Source organism: Argiope bruennichi, chromosome 10 (genome assembly GCF_947563725.1).
Source record: "Argiope bruennichi chromosome 10, qqArgBrue1.1, whole genome shotgun sequence".
NCBI classification, from domain to species: domain Eukaryota; kingdom Metazoa; phylum Arthropoda; class Arachnida; order Araneae; family Araneidae; genus Argiope; species Argiope bruennichi.
Window position 1 is genome coordinate 119,014,223 of NC_079160.1, and position 25,697 is coordinate 119,039,919.

General features: G+C 29.3%; 2 protein-coding genes across 4 annotated transcripts in view; one reads left to right on the forward strand and one right to left on the reverse strand.

Moving 5' to 3' along the window:
* Nucleotides 1-19,309, reverse strand: part of LOC129988065 (uncharacterized) — a 78,176-nt gene extending 58,867 nt beyond the window's left edge. Inside the window, exon 1 of the mRNA XM_056096171.1 lies at nt 19,173-19,309. Within this exon, the coding sequence (XP_055952146.1) occupies nt 19,173-19,235 (63 nt within the window). The 5' untranslated portion in view covers nt 19,236-19,309. The remainder of the gene's footprint in view (nt 1-19,172) is intronic.
* Nucleotides 1-25,697, forward strand: part of LOC129988064 (uncharacterized) — a 111,876-nt gene that overhangs the window by 34,889 nt on the left and 51,290 nt on the right. For all 3 annotated transcript variants that reach the window (XM_056096168.1, XM_056096170.1, XM_056096169.1), the window contains exons 11-18: nt 87-191; nt 1,533-1,649; nt 2,929-3,197; nt 5,765-6,000; nt 8,899-9,138; nt 11,692-11,971; nt 12,898-13,080; nt 16,133-16,324. In XM_056096168.1, the coding sequence (XP_055952143.1) occupies nt 87-191; nt 1,533-1,649; nt 2,929-3,197; nt 5,765-6,000; nt 8,899-9,138; nt 11,692-11,971; nt 12,898-13,080; nt 16,133-16,324 (1,622 nt within the window). The remainder of the gene's footprint in view (nt 1-86; nt 192-1,532; nt 1,650-2,928; nt 3,198-5,764; nt 6,001-8,898; nt 9,139-11,691; nt 11,972-12,897; nt 13,081-16,132; nt 16,325-25,697) is intronic.

Sequence of the window (25,697 nt, forward strand, 5' to 3'; positions counted from 1 at the left end):
TTAAAGCTTGTACATTTACATACAAGTTTTATTAAATCCATTTTTAGTTCTTTATTCTTTTTACTTTTGCATTTATTTACATTTAGTCTACAGAACAACTCTTCGAAGCATTAAAGTGTTTAAAAGAGTCTACCAAATCCTTATGTGCATCAGCAGACAGTGATTTCGAATTTTTACGAAGAAATTTGGAAGTAAGTTAGCAAAATTATTCTTTTAAATATCAGAGAATTTAAAAATATTTAAAAAAATCTCAGGGTGCATTAAATTATTTACTTTTAGGTTTCTATTTATGCAATGCAATTGTTTAAAATGGATTATTTTTAGAAATACAAAAAATATGAAGAACTGTAAGCAGTACCAGAGAAAGAGTTTTATTCACATTATTATAAAAATAACTATTTTTTTGGCGAAAAATAATAGATAATTTGCAACAAGTTCTCTTCGTTATTTTCTAATAATTATGTTTTTCCCTAATCTTACGTTCAAAATTTCAAATTATATGCTATCAGATAACGACTTTCTTTGCAATAACATTTTACATAACATAACAAGCAGCGATGATTAGAATGCAATTATATATATTTCTTTTTCTATGTTGATTTCAAATAGTTTTTTTTTTCTTCTCATTTTTGCTGTCTCTTATAAGTACATATACAATAGGAAAATGCTGTTTCCATCGATATTTATTGAATATATAAGTTTCAGACCTTTCCGAGCTCGAAAAGAGTATTTGTCGGTTGTAACAGCGACCAAAAAGCGCCAAGAAAAAAATTCCGACAATTTGGCGAATGCTTTTAGCATATTTATATTGAATACTTGAATATATTTATAATATACTTGAGTATATTTTCATAATTTGGCGAAATTTATTCTTGGCGCTTTTTGTTAGCCGTGAAATCCGAATTCTACTCCAACGAGATCAAATTTGGGACTGTATCTGTTAACAAGAAAATCCAAGAGGAAAACGAACAAAGAGCATAAAATATTTCCAATGGTATTTGGATGAAAATTGTAAATTTTAAAAATTAATAGGATATCCTTTAACAAAAAATATGCTTATTTGTCTGTCAGAATACCTATCAGTATAGTGGCCGAAAAATACGAGAGATTATTGAAATTTGATATGTGTTATCTTCACCAAAACCTTGAATTTGCATCAAATTTTCAAACGCATTGGTGATAGGCATGGCTGTATGTTTGCTACTGTAAAAGCAGATAACTTGTAATTTTAACAAACATGATGGATAAAACCTGGTTTAAAATCTAAATTGTAAACCTATGTTAAACTTCCAAGAAGAAAATTGAGTAAAATTCAAGTTTCTAGTCTGAAACATTATAGCATGATATTTCAGCATTTGTCTACCTTTATTGCGTACGCCGTTTATGTATAACGAATTTTACATAATGAAATATGAAGAAAATATAGCCAAAATATTACGTTAATAAAAAAACGAAAGCGCAAGTTCTCTTTTGGAATTAATTTTATAATAATATTTTGGACGGAACAAATATGACACTCCTTATTGTTTCAGATCATTAAAAATGTGGGTGATGTTTACACTCTTCGTTCTTTCGAAAGCTATAAAGTGCTGATTGGGTGCTTTTTAAAAAGTTATATTCCGGATGATATAAAAACGCTTATTTTGGAGGTAAGCTTTAAATTATTCTTGATGATTCTTTATTTACTCATTCTGCAGATATTAATTTCAAAATAAATTCGCATATTTACAGGTAAAGACTTAATATATTTATATGAGCTATAAAAAGAAATTTCGAACAAGCTACAAAAACAGTCAATATTTTTTTTAAAAAATAGCAAAATACTTAAACTTTGAATGTCTTCTTTTATAAGATTTTGATTTTAAAATATATTTGCTATTATTTCATGAATAAATAATGGAAAAAAGACTTGTATGATTTATGCTATGAAAAACCTGCTAATCTATAGCATCAGTAGAAAAAAAATTGATAACACCGATGAATATGAATTTAAGCATCTTACTTCTCAATTAGCAACTTTTAATTCAACATTTCCTAATAAAATACAGTAGACTCCCGATTATCCGCGCCTGCCACACTAAGTTTTTTTTTTTTTTTTTTTTTTTGCTTCCAAGCAAAGAGAAAACGTTTCCAAAGCAAGAAGCAAACACAAATGACTGATTTTTTCAAAAAGGTGCAGTTTTACAGTTATACTTTTGTAATTACATAATACATTACAGTATTAAAACAGTACATATGTATTAATTTTTCTGTGTATCCTTGACGCCTCTCGTAAGTACAAAGCTCTTTTCTGTTTTCATTAACAAAATGCATTTTAGGTTAGTTTTGAGTGATATACTAAAATATTAAGCGTTAGTTAAACATTTCCTGCTGTTTATTTTACGTTTTATTGTACATAAAACGATTTTTCAAAGTTAGAATGACTGTTTTCTCTTTTGCTATACCCGTTTTTATCTTTTTTTCGGATTATCCACGATTTTTGTTATCCGCGGCGGCCCAATTCCGCGGATAATCGGGAGTGTACTATATAGCTTTATAAATTATATAAATGAAGCTAATATGCAGTTTCAAAGGGGAAAAAATTGCTTATGATTTCCCTTGTTTTTTTCCCGGCTTGCACTGCCATCTACATGTTGTAAATTAATTTAATGACATTTTCAGACTGCATTCACTTTGAAACAACAAGGTTCTTACGTAATTTAATTCGAAAATTTAATTCCTAATAATGCATTAAAATTATTTAAATTTATATCATATTTAAATTGGATAAATTTTGAAAAGAATTGTATCGAAAGAATGATATATATACGCATGGGTTTGAAGGTATTCGAAAAGAAGTATAATGCTTTTCAGAAAAATATAATAATATTTTATCTTTTTAAGCAACTAATTTAGATAAATATAGGATTTTTATTGTATATTTTGCAGGTACTTAAAACAATTAACCCGTACCATGATGAAACGTCTGAAAAGGAGATCAACGAAGAATTTTCCCACATTTTACTGAATTCTACTTTGGCCACAAATCTGAGAATAATAGCCTACGATCAAATTATTCTCGCTCCGCAAGATAAAGAATTCGGAAAAATCTTACTGACACTTCTAAAAGCAGATGAAAACATACAGTTGAAATCTCATATAGCAAAGAGCTTGAAAACATTGTTTTCAACTACGAACTTGAAAAGCAGCGAAAAGGGGTAAGAACTTTAGTTCAGTATATAATATAATTGAAGAAGTTTCCAAAGGTATATATAATTGTACCTCGAACTAAATAATTTCATAATATGATTTTCTTGTCGGTTGGATGATTTGCAATATTCACTATGAGATCTAAAATATCAGGATACTTATAATTTATGTATTTTTTCGAATTTTTAAAGAAAGACTGCACTGTCTTTAAACTTCACCCATATAAAAAATATAATTGAACTCGCATTTTACCTTAAGTATTCGGTTATTAGAATTATGGTTGTTGCTCTTGGAGCAAGATTATCTTCAAATTTTTAAAAGATTTCTGATGCTGATTATATTCCCGTCTCTGAACAGGTCATTTAAATATCTTCATACATATAAGATGGAATTTCGAATTGAACTAAGATTAACGACTTAACATCAGTAACGATGCTTTCCAGTTTACTTTTAGGGGCCACGGAGGCCTGGTGGTAAGATCTGGATTCAGAACTGGAGGGTTTCAGGCTCGTGATCTGATTCCACAGAAGAACTGTCGTGTAAATGTGTCTGGTGCACGTTAAATCCGCAAACATCCTCCCATTGGTGTGGTGTGGAGAGGGGGTTCCAGTTCAAGCACCGTTCTCGTCATCTGACCGCTGTTCAAAATTACAAGGTTCTTCCCCAAATAGCTCTAGTGTTGCTTTAAAACGGGACGTTAAAATAACTAAACTAAATCCACTTTACATTTTAAGAAATGTGAGCAGAAACATTTCAAAAACTTATATGGGTAGCTTTCATCTACATTTCTGCATTTTTCGATGCAGCAAAAAGGAGATGCCACTTCATATTAATAATAGTACATTTATCCTGCAGATAATAATCTACAGAATAAACATATTTAAAGGTGTCATAGATGATTTTTTAATTACATTGTAAAATAAGTAGCATTATGTTATAAGTCTAACATTCCGCAAATAATAATAAATATCATGATACAATTTTCTGTCATTTATGATGCCTAATTTGTTACAAGTCTTGTTATGTACATAATTTATAATATTTAGCATATTAACAAGTGTTTTTAAAAATTAATACAACGTATAATTACAATTCCGATATCTTTCTGGTTCTTATGGTATTCAATTGGGATTCTTATGTAATTTCCTCTTTATATTCGACTTAGAAATTATGAAAGAAAAAAAAACTACATTTCGAGATTTAAAAAAAATAATTGCAAATATAAATGAGTACTTTTTGTAAATACTATTGATGAGTAAATATGAGTAGTTTTAGGAAATATATTTACAAAAATACTCATATTTCCCTTAATATTTAAACTTCTTAATTTAGATTTTAATATGATACTTTAATAATACATTTTTACATAAATTGATTGCAAATTCCTCATTTTATAATCAAAATGAAAAAAATTGTACTTTTTTTTAAATTATAACTTTCCGAAATTAGGCATTAATAAAAAGAAATTGTCTTTGCATTAATAAAAAAAAATTGCTCTGAATTATAGCAACGATAGCGAGACACAAAAAGTTCGCAATCAGATTTTGCATAAACACAGTTATTAAAATAATGAAAAGAAATGGTGCAAAATAAACTTAAAATATTTAGAAAATTAATTGAAATTATAAAAAAAACTTCAAGAAAATAAGGGAAAAAATAAAAGATTCTGTAAATTTGAAATTTTTTTTTATAGTCAGTGTTTATTACTTAAGCACTACTAGCCAAATTTTGTAGCTTGCGGTCCGAAAGCATTCACTAAAGAGCGTTTGGCATTTTTTTTTCCTTGCATGTCATATTGCACAAATTATAGATAATGTGGAAGCTTATAAATATTATTTTATTTTTAAAAAATGAGGAAAGGTTTCACCCTACTTACTTAAGTTGATGAAGTTTTGATGAAGGATATCAACACTCCAAATAGACAATTCATTCAATTATTCTTGCTTTCGCCTCGAATTATTACTACTCACGCCTGTACTCCTCTGTTTATATAGTTCCTATGATAGGATATCGAATTTTCTGAAACAAATACCGGAACAAGAATCCTAATAGAGATATCAGAAGATTAAGCAACCCTCTTTTTTTTTTCTTTTTTTTTTTTTTTTTGTAGCTAAAAATCCTTAAATTTTTCTTCAAATCGTAATTAGTCGCCAAGTTTTTGTCGAAGCCGGGATGTCATTAGCCTGGCACCTATACATTCAACAACAGTTAAAATAACTATGAAAATCTTTTCCTTACCATGAAACTAACTGTACAGGGAAGCAATATTGCAAATTCCTAACAGTGTACACATCGCTGAGTATATAATTTCAACAGTTCAACAAAAAACCAAATCATTTGAAGAAGAGAAGAGAGAATGTTTCAAAGTTTCTCTCGGGTGTACTGGTCAATTATTTGAATTACAAAAGTTTTTAACTTGATTGATATCCAGAATAATATTTTTTACCTTTTTGCAGATTGTAATTGGAAATATATATTTATCAACATTCGTATTTTTATTTATTCAAATTATAAAAATATAGATAAATGCATACGAAAAATGTATTGTTCATCAACATTCATATTGTTTTTTCAGATTTGTCACAATAATGCAAGAACTGTTAGAAAAAGAGGAATTATCGCTGAACAGAATGATTCATGCAACTGAAGCAGATTCTACGACTACAAGCAATTTTGTTTCGACAGAATTTATTCTTCAAGAATTGAGTAACATTGGTTATAAAATACTCAATTCAAAAGACAGTTCAATTTTTATTCAAGTAGTTTGTAAGCTTGGCCAAATATTTGGATTTGAAGATGAGATTTCCATGAGTAAGTTAATTTTTAGTAACATATCATGTGATTTTTAAAGGATACAGCAATTTAAAATAAAATTTTATGAATTTTTAATCATAGATATCACAAATCAGCAATTCAAAACTTTCATCTTTCGAATAAGAGCTCCAGTTTAAGTTTCATTAATCCTTTTTTGAAGTTGTTGAATACAGAATGTTAGGATAAACTCTGCAGAAGAGGAAATCTTCACTCCAGAGTGTTTAGATACTCTATGATAAATTATGTAAAAGAAGGAATCTTAGTTCCAAAGCGTTTGAATACTATATGATTAACAATGCAGAAAGAGGAGTCTTCACTATGATTGCATGGCTGTTCTAAGAATCAGGCTCCTACCACGCATAATTTTTAAGAAAATATGAAAGAAAGGTATAATGTCACATTTGGTTCAAAAATATAATCTTGAAAACAATAGGAACATATGTAACTACACCTATATCATAAATAGTTGCTCAAAATCATTTCCTAGCATTTCGAGGAATCTGCTCTCATTCTGTATGGGCTAATTGGACATAATTAAACATTGAAGACGACAAAAAATGAAGACAGTATGTAGATGAGTATCTAAGTTCTTGCATAAAGTAAATGGGTTTCGATATTTTTATTGCTTCAGATGTTCCCTAGGAAATTCCGATGAGTATCTAAGTTCTTGCATGAAGTAAGTAGGGTTCGATATTTTGATTACTTTAGATGTTTCCTAGGAAATCTTGGTAACCGAAGGACCTGGTAATTACGATGACCAGGTCATCCAAATCTAGCCATTAGATGGCATCCACCCATCTAACGGCTAGAATATTCCTTAATTCTACCTCCGTTGGCGTCACAATATCAATGTTGGTTTGCAAAAACTATTTAGGCTTAAAACACATATTATTTAATTTTTCATTCAAACAATATACACAAACGTTTACTGAGATCATAGTTACAAATGTCGGTTGTTAATCAAAATAAATTGCATCAGGATCAGTAATGAAGAAATTACGTTATATTTAGTCCTAATAAAATTAAATATGTGTGAAACCCGAAGTCGCCGTAGCGGTGGCAAAGGAGTCTAAGTGTTAAGGCAAATCGAACAATGACCGTCCCTTTGTTTAAGACATGTGCCTACAGTTCTTCTCTTTTTCATTCATTCCAACCATAAAGGTACAATTTTTTTAATTTTTTTAAAGATCTTTATTAATTATCTTTTCTGTTTCGTCAGGTCTAATAAAGCTCTTTTTGATGCCCCGAAGGTTACGGAGAACGATATCGGACATTTGGAACGATATACTGTATTTTTTGGGGGAGAGGGAAAGGACATTTTACTCAAAGATTGTGTGTTATAGAAATATAGTTTCTTGGGTAACATTTTTATGTTAAGAGCGAGAATTCTTGTTCTGCATAGTTTGTGCAGATCTAATCTTGCTATATATAGAGAGACACATTGATTTATTTGATTTTCTACAGTCGCTTCTTTGAAAATGTAATTGTTCTGTAATGTAGTAAATGGGAACTGAATTACGTGAAAGAGGCCAGAAGATTATTTAAGAAAGATCATGAAATGCATTTTGATTTAGAGTGTCGCGTATTCTTTTTATAATGTCATTGATGAAGTTTAAAATGACCCATAACTAGAAATAAACATTGACATTGGATTTAAATGGCATACAATAGAATAAAATGGAATAAAATTTCAAGAAAATGATAAATCTGGCCTGCAGACTTCATTAAGGGTCATCTTCAAGCAGGGATGCAAACTAGGGAATTCTTCTGTGAAGGGTCTGACTTTCACCTCTAATGACGACAAATTCTCCTTGCAATCCGGATATACAAGTGTTCCATCTCCCTAATTGTGCGTATAATGAGATGTTTTGTGTTTCATAATATAATGAAGGAAATAGTATATACATTTTGGTAGTTTGTTCGTCTGTGAATTGGATTTAAAATTTGGTTACACGATAATATTCCAAATTTTATTTGTCATTGCGTTTTTGAATTATCAGTCTTACATACACTTGAATGTATAGACAAACAAATTGTGCTACTTCCTATAGCAAATTTGGTTTGATTTACACTAACTCTAAATCAGTGTACCAAACTTCATTTACATAGCTTCTTGCGTTTTTGAATTATCGTATTTATATTGATAAACTGAGAAACAGATCTCCCTTCGACATATTTGTTCCAAATTGGGACATAAATTGCAAATTTGGCGGTAAGACTACGTATCACATCACATTGTTTCAACTCAAAGCGCTAATATGCATTCATAGACAGAAGGTTAAAAAAAACAAGAATAATTTCAAAAATGTGTTTTCCAAACATGAAATGTCTAAAACTAGAAGGTCAGTCAAAATTCCGTGATCGAATTTTTTGATGATTAGAACATTTTTACTTTGTGTACTTCTACATATGAAAAAGGAATAATGCAATGAGCTATACGAGTAATATTAGGTAGATAGTTTCACTCTTAGACTTTTATTTGCATCAAATTTTGAATCAAATCCGTCAAAGGATGCCTTCTGTTTGCCTTAATATATGTGAATATGCAATAACTGAAAGACAATTTAAGGAGCTAAATAAATGAAAGATGTATTAATATGAAAATTATAGATATGCACCAAACTTTGAACCCAATCTAGCTTACAAGATTGTATAGAATTAACGGTTAAGTTCATCAGAAAAGAAACCATGCTTTAGAAGTATTCGAAAAATTAGAGTTCATAATTCCTATTGGCTTTGTCTGCAGAAACAATATAATTCAGAAATGTTATGCAATACCTCAAAATAATCGTAATTTTCAAATGGAATTACCTTGTAATTATATAGAGCATTAAAAATATATGTTTTTTATTGATATTTTCTACAGAATTCTTAATTTTTTTCCATTAAAATTAGAAATTTTGTCTACTTTACTGCAAGAAGTGGCGCAGGATATCCAAGCTCAATTTCAGTCGCCCGATGGATTATTTAAAATTGTGCAAGAGTTGTTGGAACAGTTTCGGATGCATTCGAAATCTTCTCAAGAGTATAATTATTCTGAAATCATCCTCAACAACATTAGGAAACTCGAGAAAATGTACCGGAAATATAAACTGGAGTCGAAGAGTTTTTTCACCAGCATTTCGGATTTTATTGGTGAGGATTTATTTTTAAAAATCAACTTTCTCTGTACAAAAATTTAAAGGAGATTCGAATTTTATTCCGAAACACTGAGACATAATAATTAAATTTAAATTGTCTATTTTTATGATGTATTTTTAAAAAAGTTTCGTAACTATAGCAATGAAAACGTAGATATAAAAACTTATTTAATACCTTTAAAGGACAATTATGGATTAATGCAGGAAATTAAAACCATGAAAACTATTGTAAAATATACTTAAAATATTATTGGAATTTTATACAAAAATTTGCATGAAAACTAATATCGAAAGTTTAATTTTAAGGAGGTGTAAAATGATTTTTGGGCATTATCTTTTGGAATTATTGAGGAAATATTTTGAACTTTCAATTAATATTTAATTGAAAATATAATTAAAATTTTGAAACTCAGTAAGTGAGCATTTATTTTCCAATTAACTACCAAAAAACATTGGTATATCTATGTCGAATCATTCGTAGCATTTAGCATTGTAAACTACTTTTTCATTATACCTGTCACAATATACAATTTATGGATGATATGGCAGTCTATAGACATTACAATGATAAAAGTTGATCTGAAAGTCTACTACTTTTATAAATTTTTATGACAGGATTATTTTAAATCCTATACATAAAAATTAATAAAATTTTTTAGAAACTTTGAAAAATCAAGTGTGATATTGCAGAAATTACAAAATTTTGTATTGCTTTAAAACAATAAACTTAAAATAGCACAAACATTCTGCAGACTCTTAGCCTTTATTCGGCCTCATGCTGATACCCTTCCAAAAGAAAAAGAATATGTATATACTTGTTTGTGATTAAGGTTTCAAATAAATTTAATCTTTGAATAGATTATTTGAATTTTAATAAGGATTATAAATCAAGCAGATAATAGCTAGCAAAACAATTTTAAAAAAATCAAATATCAGTGAGTGATTCCTTATAATCCTTTAACTTTCATATAATATTGTTATAATGGGTAAACTGTATTATAATGAAAATTATAACGTATAAATATCAACAAATTAATTAATTAAATTTTTAAATTTTCTTTTTCTTTACTATTTAGAGTAGTCCGTCATAAATGTAATCCATTATACAATCATTTTCTGTTCTGCTAATGTTCTGAAAATTCTTACGAATACGTATTATCGATCAAAATGCATTACTTTATTATTTTGGTGCTTATTTTTTAGATGATAAATTTAATTAATTTTCACCGCTTGCAAAGAATTATACCGGCACTGAATTTAAAATTTAAAAAATCGATTTCTTGATTAAAAGCTTAAAAAAATAGTTTGTACTTTTTAGTACACTAACAAAAAAATGTGCTTTTCTAAATTCGTTTTATTGAATTTATTCCATTTGGTAGTCTCCCCTTATGATTGCACAGTCGTAGGCACTAAGAATGTTCGAGCCCTCATAGCAAAATTATCAAGTAATGATTAATTTTCATATTTATTCTTTTATTATTAATAAAGGCTTTTTAAACTTGTTGATATTTTAGTTAAAAATGAAAGCCTTGCTTATAAATTATGCGATTTTTAGTTTTGAAGTTTCAAGTGATAACTGAAACTCTTCAGATCACTGCTTTCACTGCTTTCTTTTAATAAAATCCCAATAAATAGCTTCTTCAGCTATGAAGTCTATCAGATAAAAATATTTTTCTTATTTAGGCAAAATTTTTTAGCAAAATATTATTTTTTAACATTTCATAAAGACAGCAGATGGCAGCCCTAGTAGTATTTTTTTTAATTATGGATTCATACATCCATTAACACGCTGGATGTATGCACACATGTCGTTGTTGCGACCCATGCCGGATATCCGGCACATCTGTCTGTTTAAATGAACCTTTCTTTTGATCTGAAGAGTTTGAAAAGTTTGATAGTAATAAATTTGTAAAAAAAAAATTGCTAAATCATCAGTCCGATTGTTTTTTTTTTAGCCATACATTGTATATGACTATTCAACTTAGTGTTTTTTTGCGATGTTGAAATATATCCGAGTTATTACTCCTGTTGGATCAGGAACACTCGGCATCAGGGGTGAACCTTAATAGCCTTCATCGCGAATAGCGTGGTGGCAGGAAATATGATTGGATACTAATGTTCATCACCTGTCACGGTTCAACCTTTCCTGTAGAAGGTACATCTTGGCATGGAAGTAAAAGTAACTCGACTCTACCTCCTTAATATAACTAAACAGCAAACTCAAAATCAACTACAGTACTGACAACTTGTTATCTCTATATTCATATTGCCCCTTAGGTGGGGTGAGAAAAGAGTGTAAGGGAAGAAGAAAAAAATGAAATTAATTAAAATTCAGAAATGCACATTTTCTATTGCGTCCAGTAATTATTTGGCATAGTTATAAACTGATGAGAATCTTTTTATTATTATTTTTTTAATTCTAAACTCATTCACTTACATTTAAGCATCTATATATGAGCCTAAGTAATTAAAATTTTGACTTTATTAATTAGGATTAAATTTTAACCCTTAAAATTCATGCATTAACCTCAAAGCTTTGTTTTCACAGGGAATATTTGGCACTATTTCTCTTCTGGTGAAATATTTCAGTTGCCAACCAGGATATTAGAAATGCATGCACTGTTGAGAGATTTGGAGAAAGGTGTGTACTATAACACTACTAGAATATTCAGAATTTTGGAAGCTCACCAGCAAGTGCCAACTATGATGGGACCGGTTTTGAAATGGGACACGAGTGTAGATCTAGCATTCTCCTTAAGAAGTGGATTGAAATTAGAAATGCAACCAGAAAATTTCGCCTTTATCCTAGATGCATTTCTTTATCCTAGGTATGAAAAAAGTATTTTCTTCAGTGTATTGGCTGTGTTGTCCGATTTCTAATACGAAATTTAATATGGAAATAATATTTTTAGCTTCATAATAATTTGAATGATAATTTCCCTTACTTAGAGATATGACTCCAGTTCTTATTCTGACTCTTTCTTATAGGCAATCAGGTCTTCATGACGGATGCACTTTCATTTAAACTGACTTGTTTCACTTTTTTTTTTTTTAAATAAAATTTGAGTTGTGCAATTGATTTGCACTTTCTTCTTGATGTCCCTGAGTTTAGAACCTGCATGCATTTATGTATTGTCGAATGACAATACATAAAGAAATTTTTCATTTACTTTCTAATGAAATGGAGCTCTGACACTTTATTCATATAAATTGTTGTTAAAAATACATTGTATAAATATTTTGCAAACTTGATAATCATTAATCGATTAATTAAATTAAATTTTATTTCATACGAGTGGTGCCATATGGTAATTAAATAAGAAGAAAAAATGATTGTATGATATTTATATTATAGTCTCTGTATTTTCTGTAGGCGGTTCAAATTCACATTGTCTACCTCGTAATCGGTTGTCTGCCTCACAACGCTGAGGCAGATAACAGTGTCACTCATTTTTTTTAGACAGCTGTTAAGGTATTCCGAACCGTACTGGCGTGGGGAAAAAAAGCTTTGTCTAAACCGTGGTAACGGAGAAGGAGAAAGAGTGAAGAATAGGGAAAACGAGTGCCCTTGAAACCCCTACAGAAATTGCACAGACTATAATGAACTTTAAAGTAAAAATTTTACTTAAAATAAAAATATTATTCTTAGAAATGTATAGACAGTCTACTTCTCAGTGCACTAATAAAAGCAATTGCTCATTAATTTGATTTGTGTATTTTGCTAATGTTAATTTGTGAAGTGTCTTTTGAACAGAGCTGCTTTGACTTATTTGAACGGAATGGTAATTAATCTTCCATTCGGGGCACAGATTGGAGTTCAAACAAACAAATCTGCATTTGTTTCATCAGAGTGGAACGCAAAGTTGTACTACAATGAGGAGAAACAAATACTCAATTTTGGCAAGCCATCAAGATCAAAAAATGTTTTGCAGTTTTTGTAAGTAATTTCTTTTCATTTTGCATTAGTCTCTTTCACAGAAACGATTAAATTCTGTCCTGAAAATATTTGCTGAGGTTTTATTCAAAATTTATCTAGTTTATTAAGAAAATATTTAATTAAAAACATTATAATCGTATTTTCAAAAATATGACTTAAGTATTACAAAAATATACAAGAAGGCCATAAAATACTTTTAAAAAAATCTCAAATCTTTGAGCAAATCTTGTACTGAGAAAAAAAATCAGTATGTTTAAATTATTGCATGTTTGCTAGATAACTCGAACGTTGTTTAATGTAAGATTATTTTCTGTGATTTCCATATTGTATGTCATTCCTTTCTGTATGTACATTACAAAGTGGCAAATTATTATGACCACACGCGATTCCACCGAAGAACCATTGTGTAAAGGGGTTTGTTGCACGTTAAATCCGTCATGCCAAACGTCCTCCCGCTGGTGTGGTGTGGTGTAGGGAGGGGGGTAGCCAGCTCAGGTGTCGTCCTCGTCATCTGAACGCGGTTCAAAATTACGAGGTCAGTCCCAAAATAGCCCTAATGTTGCTTTACAACGGGACGTTAATATAACTAAACTATTATGACCACCTTTTCAATATAATATTGGACATTTTTTCGTTCTCTATACTGCATGGATACTTTGAGGTGTTGGTAGATGGTATGAGAAATCTGAGACTATATCCGCATTTTCCAGTGCTTTCAGATTTAATGGCGCTGGATCTATTTGCATGCCTCGTTTGATCTCATCCTACTTGATCTCATTTGGATTGAGATATGATGTTTGTGCAAATCGACTAAGCTAGGTAAAGTCAGGGTCATGCTCTTCGAAACATCTGCAAACAATGCGACTTTATAACAAACCATATCCGCATTGTCCTACTGGAAGGACCCATCCTCGGCAGGTTATATCATTATGTTAACAGAATGTACTTGATATGTGATAAAACTTTTGGGCATTCAGAAATCTTGTATTGACATCTGTATAGTATAATTGAAAAGGTTTTGCATTGGGCCATATGGACCTTCTCCAGTCATTTACTGTCCAATTTATATGCTCTTTTGCGAACTGGAGTCATCTGCTCTTGTTAAAGTCAATTAGTAGAGCTTTTTGAGCAGGCAGTCGACTTGCCATCGCACATATGGTGTAATGTGTAGCGAAAAATCCGTTCAGAGCTAGAATGAATGCAATTGTTCTTTAATTAAGACTCCCCGCCAGCAATTTGTCGTACTGTAATTCTTCTGTTGGACTGGACAATTCTGGCAAGTCCTCTTTCCAATCGAGCATTCACTAGCCTATGACGATTACAAGCCTGACGCTGAAACCGGGTTTTCTGCTTAATAGTCCACTCTTTGTAAACATTGACAGCTGCTGCTCTAGAATACTTCAAAATTGCAACAGTTTTTAAATATTAGTACCGGTGCTTCAAGCGCCTGGAATCATCTTGTGCTCAAACTCAGATAAATTAAAATTTTTGCCCATTTCTTTGCAATTAACACAATGCAATTGATGCTCCACTTGTTATGCATTCCCTCTTTATACCTATCTACATAAAAGTGTCAGATGGTCATAATAATTTGGCCACTCAGCGTGTTTTACTAAGAAAATTAATAAATTTTTGTATAATCCTTTTCCTATGGTTTAGTTGTAATTATTAACCAATTTTCGTTTGGGCAGTGAAAAATCTCATCTTTGTTAACAATTATCACTATTTATTTTTTTGGCTGCCTTCCTTCTCCATGACTTCTATAATCTGCATATTCATCCTCGGCTAATGAATTTTAGCTGCAGATATTTACAAACGGAGAAAGACATTTTTATAGTCTCTGCATAGTTTATTTAATAAGGCACTAGTTTAAAACACCATTATTTAGTACATACACGTCGAGCCAAAATGAATACCCTATTTCACAACTTTAATACGGTATAAGTTTTTATTGTATTTGCTTTAGAAAATCTTGTTTCGTGAGGTTTTATACAGGAGTCTAAGTATATAATGACCTAACAGTTAATTTTTAAACCATTAGATATAGGAATATTCTCCCAGCTGATAAAATGGATTAAGTAATGCAAAGAATTATATTTTATACTGTTTGAATAAATTAATGTGATATTGAGAAAATTATGATCTCAATTTTTATACAATCATCGGTCCTATTTGTGGTATGTATTAAAATATTTTAGAAACTGATCAAGTAATGAAACTGAATATCATTAATTTGATGACTTTAAACTATTTGTATCCACTTCGATATCGGTACACCGATCAACAGCGATCACTTTTCGACATAATCATTGACTGTCTTAAAATAATTAAAGGCTATAAATTATAAGGCTAAATAATGCAAGGCTTCATATATTTGCCATTTTTGATTTAAAACTTTTTTTAAAAAATTTTGGTATACCAAGAATATTTTATTAGAATATATAAAAATTTATGTTTATATAAAAAATTATGTATATAAAATAAAATAAATGTAATATAAAAATTTATATAATTATTTATATAAATTTATGTAATATAAAAATATATAAAAATTTATGTTTCGCAGACTTTTCAACAAATTCAAACAATATAATATGTCATTATTTGCTTCACAATATAAAATTTAATTCTTTTTAGAGCCTTTTTAGAATTCTAAGGTGTTTCTTCTCTTATTGCTTATGAACTTGTAACTAAGATAGGCACCCACTATATTCAAATTTTGAATGCAAGCTTTACAAATGCTCAATAGGCGATAAATTTATAAAGATTTTTAGTAGCACAAACAAGGTCCAATTAAAGCTTCCTTGTATCTGAAGAACTGACCGACCTTCATTGGGGATTCGAATTTCCGATAAAGCAGTATGAACCGTAACTGTACATTAGGAATTAACTAGTCATTCAAATCCGGTAAAGTAACATTAAAAGTACTGTAATTTCTCAGTCCGCGAAATTTACATTACTAATACAGTTATTTAATTTATGCTATGAAATTCCTCTTTTTTTATAATATAATTGATAATAACGATTAATTTTCAAATATTCATATTTTTAGTGACATGCATCGTATAATAAAGCACGGAGACTGGCATGATGGAGAAAATGAGAGAAAAGAAATAGCGCCAAATTGCTCTGACGGTTTATTAAGCTCCCTGCTAGGAATCCAGTTTTGTGTAATGCAGTCTCAATCGGATTTACCCAAGTCGAATTACCGGACGTGGCAGATCTTCTTACAGCCCTCTGATAAGTAAGATCATACTTCGAACTCATTTTCTTTTCAGTATTGATCGGAATGAGAGTATTAACTACCTCTTTTTTTTTTATGAGAAATTCATTACAGTGAGCTCCCGTTCAAGCAGGGCATATGTTCCACATAGTAGGAAATTATATTATACGGTACATTTATTATAGAACGAATTTATGCAACTTCAAGTGTCTCTAATTTTTAATTGAACAAATTACTAGTGAGATGTCACTTTTTTTTAAAAAACCTCAGCTTCGTTTTTTATATATGTACTTGGTTAAAAATTAAGAGTATTTTCACTTTTGGACGATTCTCTCTGGAAATACTAAGTACATTTTAATGAAATGTGGCATATAAATTATTGATATTATTTAAAAAATAAAGAGATTGTTATATACATGCATACTAATGTGTAATGATCATCAAAGCTGGAAAGAGTAGAGCGTTACAAAATAGAATTTTAAAAATGTAATTTGAAGATATTGTCTCTTCTTGGTTATACAGATCTTCAAGCATATATTCACATTGAAAATTAGATAAATTATTTCCTCGTGATAAAAACTCAAGCAGGAATTCTGCTGCCACATATTATATGATTTGTGGAGACGGAAGACGATTTTCAGTTTCCTTTCTCAAAGAATTCCTGATATTTATATGAAACTAAAGCTCGAATATCTGACTGATCAATTTGCTGAATATACTCTATTTCCGGAAATTGTTTGATCAGATTAGCTTTATATGGACAAACTATTGGACGTCTATAAAAATGAAATCGGAGCTAATTGCATTCATTTCAAAGTAGACAGAGGTTTCCAAGGTCTTATTTCTATATGTGACAGTAATTAAATAACCTATATGAAAAACATGATTATCTGTTTGACCATTTTGTATGATCACAAATTACAAATTGACTACTCTGACCAGCGCTAAATCACACGGAAAAAAGTGAGCAGCAGAATTAGCCCCAACTGTGATTGAGTTCTTAGGACCATCACCGGCCACAGTACAATCCTTTCCTTGAGAAGTGCGTCTCGTATTCGATGGTAGGTAATTAATCCCATCTTTCTCTGTACCCACCAGGGTGGCGAGAACCAACCACCGTACCAGAAGATTCTCATCCTCATTTTTGAGGTGCCCCCCTGCAGTGCGATACCATTCAATATGATACCAGCCAGAATTCTCAAACTTTCGTTGCCATACCAGTTTTATTCTTGTTTGTTCGTAGATAGTTCATGGGTTTCCAAAAGATAAATATGAGCAGAAATTCGATGACTAAATTTAATCTGGGTTTGACAATGAATACAGATGGTCTCTTATTTATCCTGTTCTAATGCTCCTGTTCTGTGAATGGAAGCGAATGCCATTTTCTTTGATTACTATCAAATATAAGTATGGGATCCTTGAGCCGTCTATTTCCTTGTTAGGGGAGGGAGAGACAGTTACTTTTTATTTCATTTTTATGAACACTTATTCCCCTTAGATGCGTATATGGCTTTCCAAATTTTTGGAATGTATAGATATTCAGCGTATGATTTGGCCAGGGAGATCACCATATTTTAATCCTATTCAGTAAGTCTGAGACGTATTCGGGAAAACAACAGCAATTTGATATCTCTTTTTCAGCAACATCCAGGCTCTGAAAATGGCGCTACTGGAAGATTGGGATCAATATCCAAATGGACTCATAAATTGCAAAGTTTCTGACATGAATTCATATTATGAAAGCTGTATAAGAGAGAGACCTTAATAACAATCCATTAATCCTCTTTTCTTTCTAGCAATGTGTTATATTTATTCCAGTATTGATGACGTAGAATCATGCATGTGAGCTATAAATGATGTATAGTATTTCTTTTTGTATTATATCGACTTATATCAGTATCAAATTTTAATTAAATCTGCGCAATTCTACAGTGCATAATGAAACAAAAGTGGGAATTCTTTTCATTTCTAGCACCTATGAATAAACAAATTGTTGTGTGCTTGCTGCTTTATATATTATGCATAGAACAAAAAGTATACTTTTCTATGCAAGAGAAATCAAAAGTGGAAATTAAATTACGTGTATTATACTTATTAAATTATTTAAATTACGGTTATTAAATTATATTCCCTAAAAAGGACTGTTTATCGGGCTATATGATGATTATACGAATTAGTGTTGAGCAGAGGAATTTTATTTTTATTTATTTTATCTTATTAATTAGCTTATATATTTTTGAAAAGAGAATATTTATTACCACTATCAGGAAGTCCTCAGTAAAACATTTCAGCATCGAAATGCAAAAATTGAAATGGGAATAACATAAAGAAAGTTTTGAGTTATCACATATCAAAACAATTTTTAACATTAACGAAGTATAAATATCAAATGTAAGTAAATGAAAATATATTTATAAGCAGAATCGGAGAAACGGCAAATACACACATAAATATCAATAAATATTTTTACAAAAATATTTTCCATGTTTTTAAGGAAAAAATACGAGAATTTTATGTATTATTTTACGATTACTTCTGAACTTTATTTTTAAGCAAAAAGAGATTACACTAAGAATTTTTTAATTCATTTTTTAAATCTCAGATTCTCAAAAAAATTGCAGACTCTATCAAACGATTTTTTAAATGTTTGCCTGCTTTATGATTTATTTTCTTAAAGAACGATAAAAATGTCCAATTACATATTGCAAACGATAATCCGAAAATAAATAAAGTTATGTTAAATATTGGTAATATTTTTCATTCAACAGAAATGGCAACTTGAAAGATAAAATAACTTTTTTATACATGAAAATGTAGTTATTTTAAAAATTAATAAGTGAAACATTTAATAAATAATCATTGAACTTACCCTACATTTCATGTTATTGCGAGCTAACTTTATAGAAATTCCATTCATTATTTTGCCTCTCATTATTTTTCCTTAGAAAATGTTTGAGTTTCTCTTTTATTTGTGCAAACTGGCTGCAAGAATATAGTGCTGATAAATAAAGCTCTCCGATGCTACTAAAAGTATTTATTTCGGAAGCAAAAGTCGATTTCATATGACATATAGAAAAAGAATATTTTCTCTGCATTAAATGTAAAATTCTACAATGTTTTTGAAAAGCTGCAAGTCGTCGGATTATAGTAATCAAAAGTCACTTTTATGGACTTTATGTTATTAAGTAATAACAGTGTAAGCAGTCTTGATTGAACAGCTGTTGTTTTCTTAATGAAAAAATATTATGAGATAGGAAAAGATTCTTTTGAGGAAAAACACTCAATATATCAGTGGATTTAACGACTGTGATTACACAAATCATGATTCCATAAATAGTGTTTGTTCGAATGATGTACGTTTTATCACTTAAATAGTTTCTTAGTAATAATAAAAGCAATAACAAAAAATATCCGATCGCAGCTTTTCAAAATTGTAATTGAAACAATTAAATTTTTTTAATACTAGCCGCCTTTGGCGACCAGCCGGTTCAACAGTATTACCGCTCGCTAAAATTTTCAATTAAATATTTTAAGTAACTTGTATCTTAATAGCTTCTCAAACAAAACATTTCTAATCTTCAAATTTTGATAGTCATACCAAATTTATACTGTTGTTTAGATCGTTTCGTTCAATTTACTATATATATTTTGCTAATTTGTTGTCATTTCCGGTAAAACTTCAACTTTAATTTAAAGTGGAAATGCTGAAATTGCAATTAATGTAAAGATATTTTTTAATGAAACCAAGTGTTTTATTTTATTTATCATTTTTTTTGTTATTTATTTATTATTATTATTATTGAATATGAGTACTGCAAACAGAATCGTTCGGTATTTAAGTCTTATGTGAACTACAAAATATTTTTCATAATTTGCGTAATATCTCAAAGAATAATTCAACAAAAATTTCTCAGATTCAGCATAAAATTCAGTTTTTAGTTTCGCTTTCAAAAGGATTGAAATGAAATCAATAATAATATTTTGTTCCGGCCTATAAATATATTTCAAAAATTATGAAGTCTAAATTTTATGCAGTAAGGTATCATATTCTGAGAAATATTCTGAACACACCAAATTTTAAATAAATGAATGAATGTTTCAATTTTCCACGATTAACTAGGACTGATTTATGAAGTTTTGAATGTTAAAAATTTAGAAAAACTCAACATTTTCATAATCTTAGGCCAATTAATCTTGAGAAACCTGCGCGCTGATTGGCGTATTTTCTTTAACGCAATCGATGGAAAATCTAAAATTATCCTTTTTTTTTTTAATAGTGATATTTAAATTTTTATAAATCAGTCAGTTTAAGTGATTGATTTTGTTGATTGGAAATTAATTCTTTATTTAAAATAATAGTGTTTCAAGAACATTTTGTTAAACGTGATTTCCACAGCAGAAGCTTTATGTAAAATCAAAAATTCGTTATATATTAGAGTATTTATTGGATCAAGTTACATAAAATATAATAATTTTCCATTTAGATCATTTTAGCAGATCTGTGTCTATTACTAAAGGTTTACAAATTAGCAGTGTGGCCCTGATTTGAATGGATATCCTGTTCATATTAAACAAAACTTGCCTTAAAATAAAACTGATTTATTGTATTAATAATATAGAGAGTGTAAAAGATCATAAAATAATTTTTCTTGAATTTATTTTTTAGAAAAAAATAATATTTCATATTTTTTTTCATTTCCTACAGACACGTGACGAAAATCATATTTTTGCAGATTTCATTTCCAAAAAGATTTAATTTATTTTTAAATGGAGCTTTAATCGATGTGATGGCAACACTTTGAAAAAAGCTAATTTTTTCCCCATGAATGCGAAACGTGCTCGTGCAGCTTAAATTTTATTTTTATTTTGTACGAAAAAAATTGTTGAAAAATATAGTTAAATTATTTATTTAAAAATTCATTAAAAATAGAAATTTAATTTTAAGGTTAAAACATTGGTATCATTTAAAAGATAAATTTTTGATCTTTAACTTGATGTAAAAATCTTTTTTTGTGCGGTAATATTTTCGGAAGTTATAGCAGAAACACGCTAAAATTTCGCTTATTTTTTAAATAAATAAATTTTTAATTAAAAATTCGAAAAAATAACCCCGAGGTGCACATTCCCGGCCTCCAAGGTATACATGTGCCAAATTTCGTAGCTGTTGATCGAACGGTCTGGTCTGTAGAGCGCCAACACACACACACACACACATTGAGCTTTATTATAAGTACTAGCCGCCTTTGGCGACCAGCCGGTTCGCCAATCTTAATGTTCGTTAAAATTTTAATAATTAAATATTTTATGCAATTTCTACTTTAATAGCTTCTTCATCAAAATATTTTAAAACTTCAAATTTTGATTATCATATAATTCATTCATAATATTATAAAGGCCTTCAGTCATAACGTAATATGCATCTCTCTCATTTTCGGTTAGCACCCGTAGAATTTATGCTTTAAATTAAAGTGGAAAGAATTTATCTTCAATTAATATAATAATATTTTTTACTGAAACAAAGCATTTTTTTATAATCTGATTACTGAAAATAGAATTACTCAGCGTTTAAACTTTATGGGCACTAAAGAATATCTTTTTAAACTTATGTAATATCTCAAGAGTTGGTCAACAAAATTTTCTTAGATTCATTATAAGCAGATCGATTAATTAACAATGTTTAAATTTAAATGCATCAAACACTAAGAAAATAAAACGAATCGTTTAAAATAAACGGTTGAAAACGGTAGAATTTATGCTTTAAATTAAAGTGGAAAGAATTTATCTTCAATTAATATAATAATATTTTTTACTGAAACAAAGCATTTTTTCATAATCTGATTACTGAAAATAGAGTCACTCAGCGTTTCAACTTTATGGGCACTAAAGAATATCTTTTTAAATTTATGTAATATCTCAAGAGTTGGTCAACAAAATTTTCTTAGATTCATTATAAGCAGATCGATTAATTAACAATGTTTAAATTTAAATGCATCAAACACTAAGAAAATAAAACGAATCGTTTAAAATAAACGGTTGAAAACGGTAGAATTTATGCTTTAAATTAAAGTGGAAAGAATTTATCTTCAATTAATATAATAATATTTTTTACTGAAACAAAGCATTTTTTTATAATCTGATTACTGAAAATAGAGTCACTCAGCGTTTAAACTTTATGTGCACTAAAGAATATCTTTTTTAATTTATGTAATATCTCAAGAGTTGGTCAACAAAATTTTCTTAGATTCATTATGAGCAGATCGATTAATTAACAATGTTTAAATTTAAATGCATCAAACACTAAGAAAATAAAACGAATCGTTTAAAATAAACGGTTGAAAATAGGTTTTAAAAAAACTACTTAAAAACGATGTACTTAAAACTATAAGCGTATATAAAAAATATATAACTAACATAAATACAATTTACTTACAAAAGCATGCAACTAACCCAAAAATAATTTAAATCATCCATTGATAACGTTGTCATGGCAACAATCAGAACAGAATGCGCATGCGTGAATTTTCTTCGCCGGTTACGTAACGCAAATACGTGATTTTTTCTACGCCAGTTGGGGTAACGCTATGCGGATTAGAAATTTTTAATTTCCTTTATTCTGTTTTATTTTAATTCAAAAGTACTTCAGAATTAATCTGAAAGATCGATTCATTAACAATGTTTAATTTTAAATGCATCAAACATTACGAAAATAAACAGAATCCTTTGAAATAATCAGCTGAAAAATCTTAACCCTAGCCTCATTACTGTTGGGAGAAAAAAAAACTGAAGCCTTTCTCGTTTGGCGCTGGGGATAATGGAAGATTTTTTTGGCGGGAAAGTTAGTTTTTAATCAATAATTAAAATTCTAATTAAAAATTCGAAAAAAGAAACCCCAGGTGCACATTCCCAACCTCCAAGGTATACATGTACCAAATTTGGTAGCTGTATGTCAAACGGTCTGGCCTGTAGAGCGCCAACACACACACACACACACACACACACACATTGAGCTTTATTATAAGTACTAGCCGCCTTTGGCGACCAGCCGGTTCGCCAATCTTAATGTTCGTTAAAATTTTAATAATTAAATATTTTATGCAATTCCAACTTTAATAGATTCTTCAGCAAAATATTTTAAAACTTCAAATTTTGATAGTCATATAATTCACTCATAATATTATAAAGGCCTTCAGTCATAACGTGATATGTATCTCACTAATTTTCTGTTACCCCTCGTAGAATTTATGCTTTAAATTAAAGTGTAAATGATTCATCTGCAATTAATATAATAATATTTTTTACTGAAACAAAGCATTTTTTTTAATAATATGGTTACTGATAATAGAGTCACCGAGCGTTTAAACTTTATGGACACTAAAGAATATCTTTCTTAATTTATGTAATATCTCAAGAATTTGTCCACAAAATTTTCGCGGATTCATCATGAACAGATCGATTAATGAACAATGTTTATTTTTAAATGCATCAAACACTAAGAAAATAAAATGAATCGTTTAAAATAATCGGTCTAAAACAGGTTTAAAAAAACTACTTAAAAAACGATGTAATTAAAACTATAAGCATATACAAAAAAATATATAACTAACATAAATACAATTTAATTACAAAAGCATGCAACTAACCTAAAAATAATTTAAATCATTGAAAACAGGTTTAAAAAAAACTACTTAAAAACGATGTACTTAAAACTATAAGCATATACAAAAAATATATAACTAACATAAATACAATTTACTTACAAAAGCATGTAACTCACCTAAAAATAATTTAAATCGTCTGTTGAAAGTGGTGGTCATGACAACAATCAGAACAATGCGCATGCGTGAATTTTCTTCGGAAACTTCTTTTCCCTTTCCAGCTGTGTTGCCATAGAAACCGGCGCACAGCTGTTTACACGTTTATGTTTATCTATTCAGATTTTATAATATCTAATCAGAGTAACGGTGAATATCAGTGTATTCGTGTTCGTCAATAAATGTTAATTTTTTTAATAACATGATTAACGAAAACAGAGTCACTGAGCATTTAAACCTTATGGGAACTAAAAAATATCTTTCTTAATTTATGTAATATCTCAAGAATTTGTCGACGAAATATTTTAAAACTTCAAATTTTGATAGTCATATAATTCACTTATAATATTATAAAGGCCTTCAGTCATAACGTAATATGTATCTCTCTAATTTTCTGTTAACATCCGTAGAATTTATGTTTTAAATTAAAGTGGAAAGAATTAATCTGCAATTAATATAATAATATTTTTTACTGAAACAAAGAATTTTTTTATAATCTGATTAACGAAAATAGAGTCACTCAGCGTTTAAACTTTATGGGCACTAAAGAATATCCTTTTCAATTTACGTATTATCTCAAGAATTTGTCAACAAAATTTTCTTAGATTCATCATGAGCAGATCGATTCATTAACAATGTTTACTTTTAAATGCATCAAACACTAAGAAAATGAAACGAATCGTTTAAAATAGACGGTTTAAAACAGGTTTTAAAAAAACTACTTAAAAAACGATGCACTTAAAACTATAAGCATATACAAAAAATATATAACTAACATAAATACATTTTAATTACAAAAACATGCAACGAACCTAAAAAAAATTTAAATCCAGTCCGCATCGGTTGATAATAATTCGTCAACACAATGCGAAATTCAGAACACAAAGCGCATGCGTGAATTTTCAACGCCAGTTACGTAACGCAAATACGTTATTTTTTTTCTACGCCAGTTGGGGTAACGCTATGCGGATTAGAAATTTTTAATTTCCTTTATTCTGTTTTATTTTTATTCAAAAGTTCTTCAGAATGAATCTGAAGGATCGATTAATTAACAATGTTTAATTTTAAATGCATCAAACATTAAGAAAATAAACAGAATCGTTTGAAATAATCCGCCGAAAAATACTAACCCTAGCCTCATTACTGTTGGGAGAAAAAAACCCCGGAAGCCTTACTCATTTGGCGGTGGCGAAAATGGAAGATTTTTTTGGCGGAAAAGTTGGCGGTGGGGAAAATAAAAGATTTTTTGGCGGGAAAGTTAGTTTTTAATTAATAATTAAAATTCTAATTAAAATTTCAAAAAAAGGGACCCCAGGTGCACATTCCCGACCTCTAAGGTATACATGTACCAAATTTGATAGCTGTATGTCAAATGACCTGGCCTGTAGAGCGCCAACACACACACACACACACACACACACACACACACACACATTGAGCTTTATTATAAGTATAGATAGATAGAAAAATGAATTCTTAAAATTTCATTGCGCTTTCATATTAAATTTTAAATGTATGTATTCTTTTCATGCATACATTATAGATGAAAAATAATTGAAATCGCCAACAAAAGGTTCTTTTAT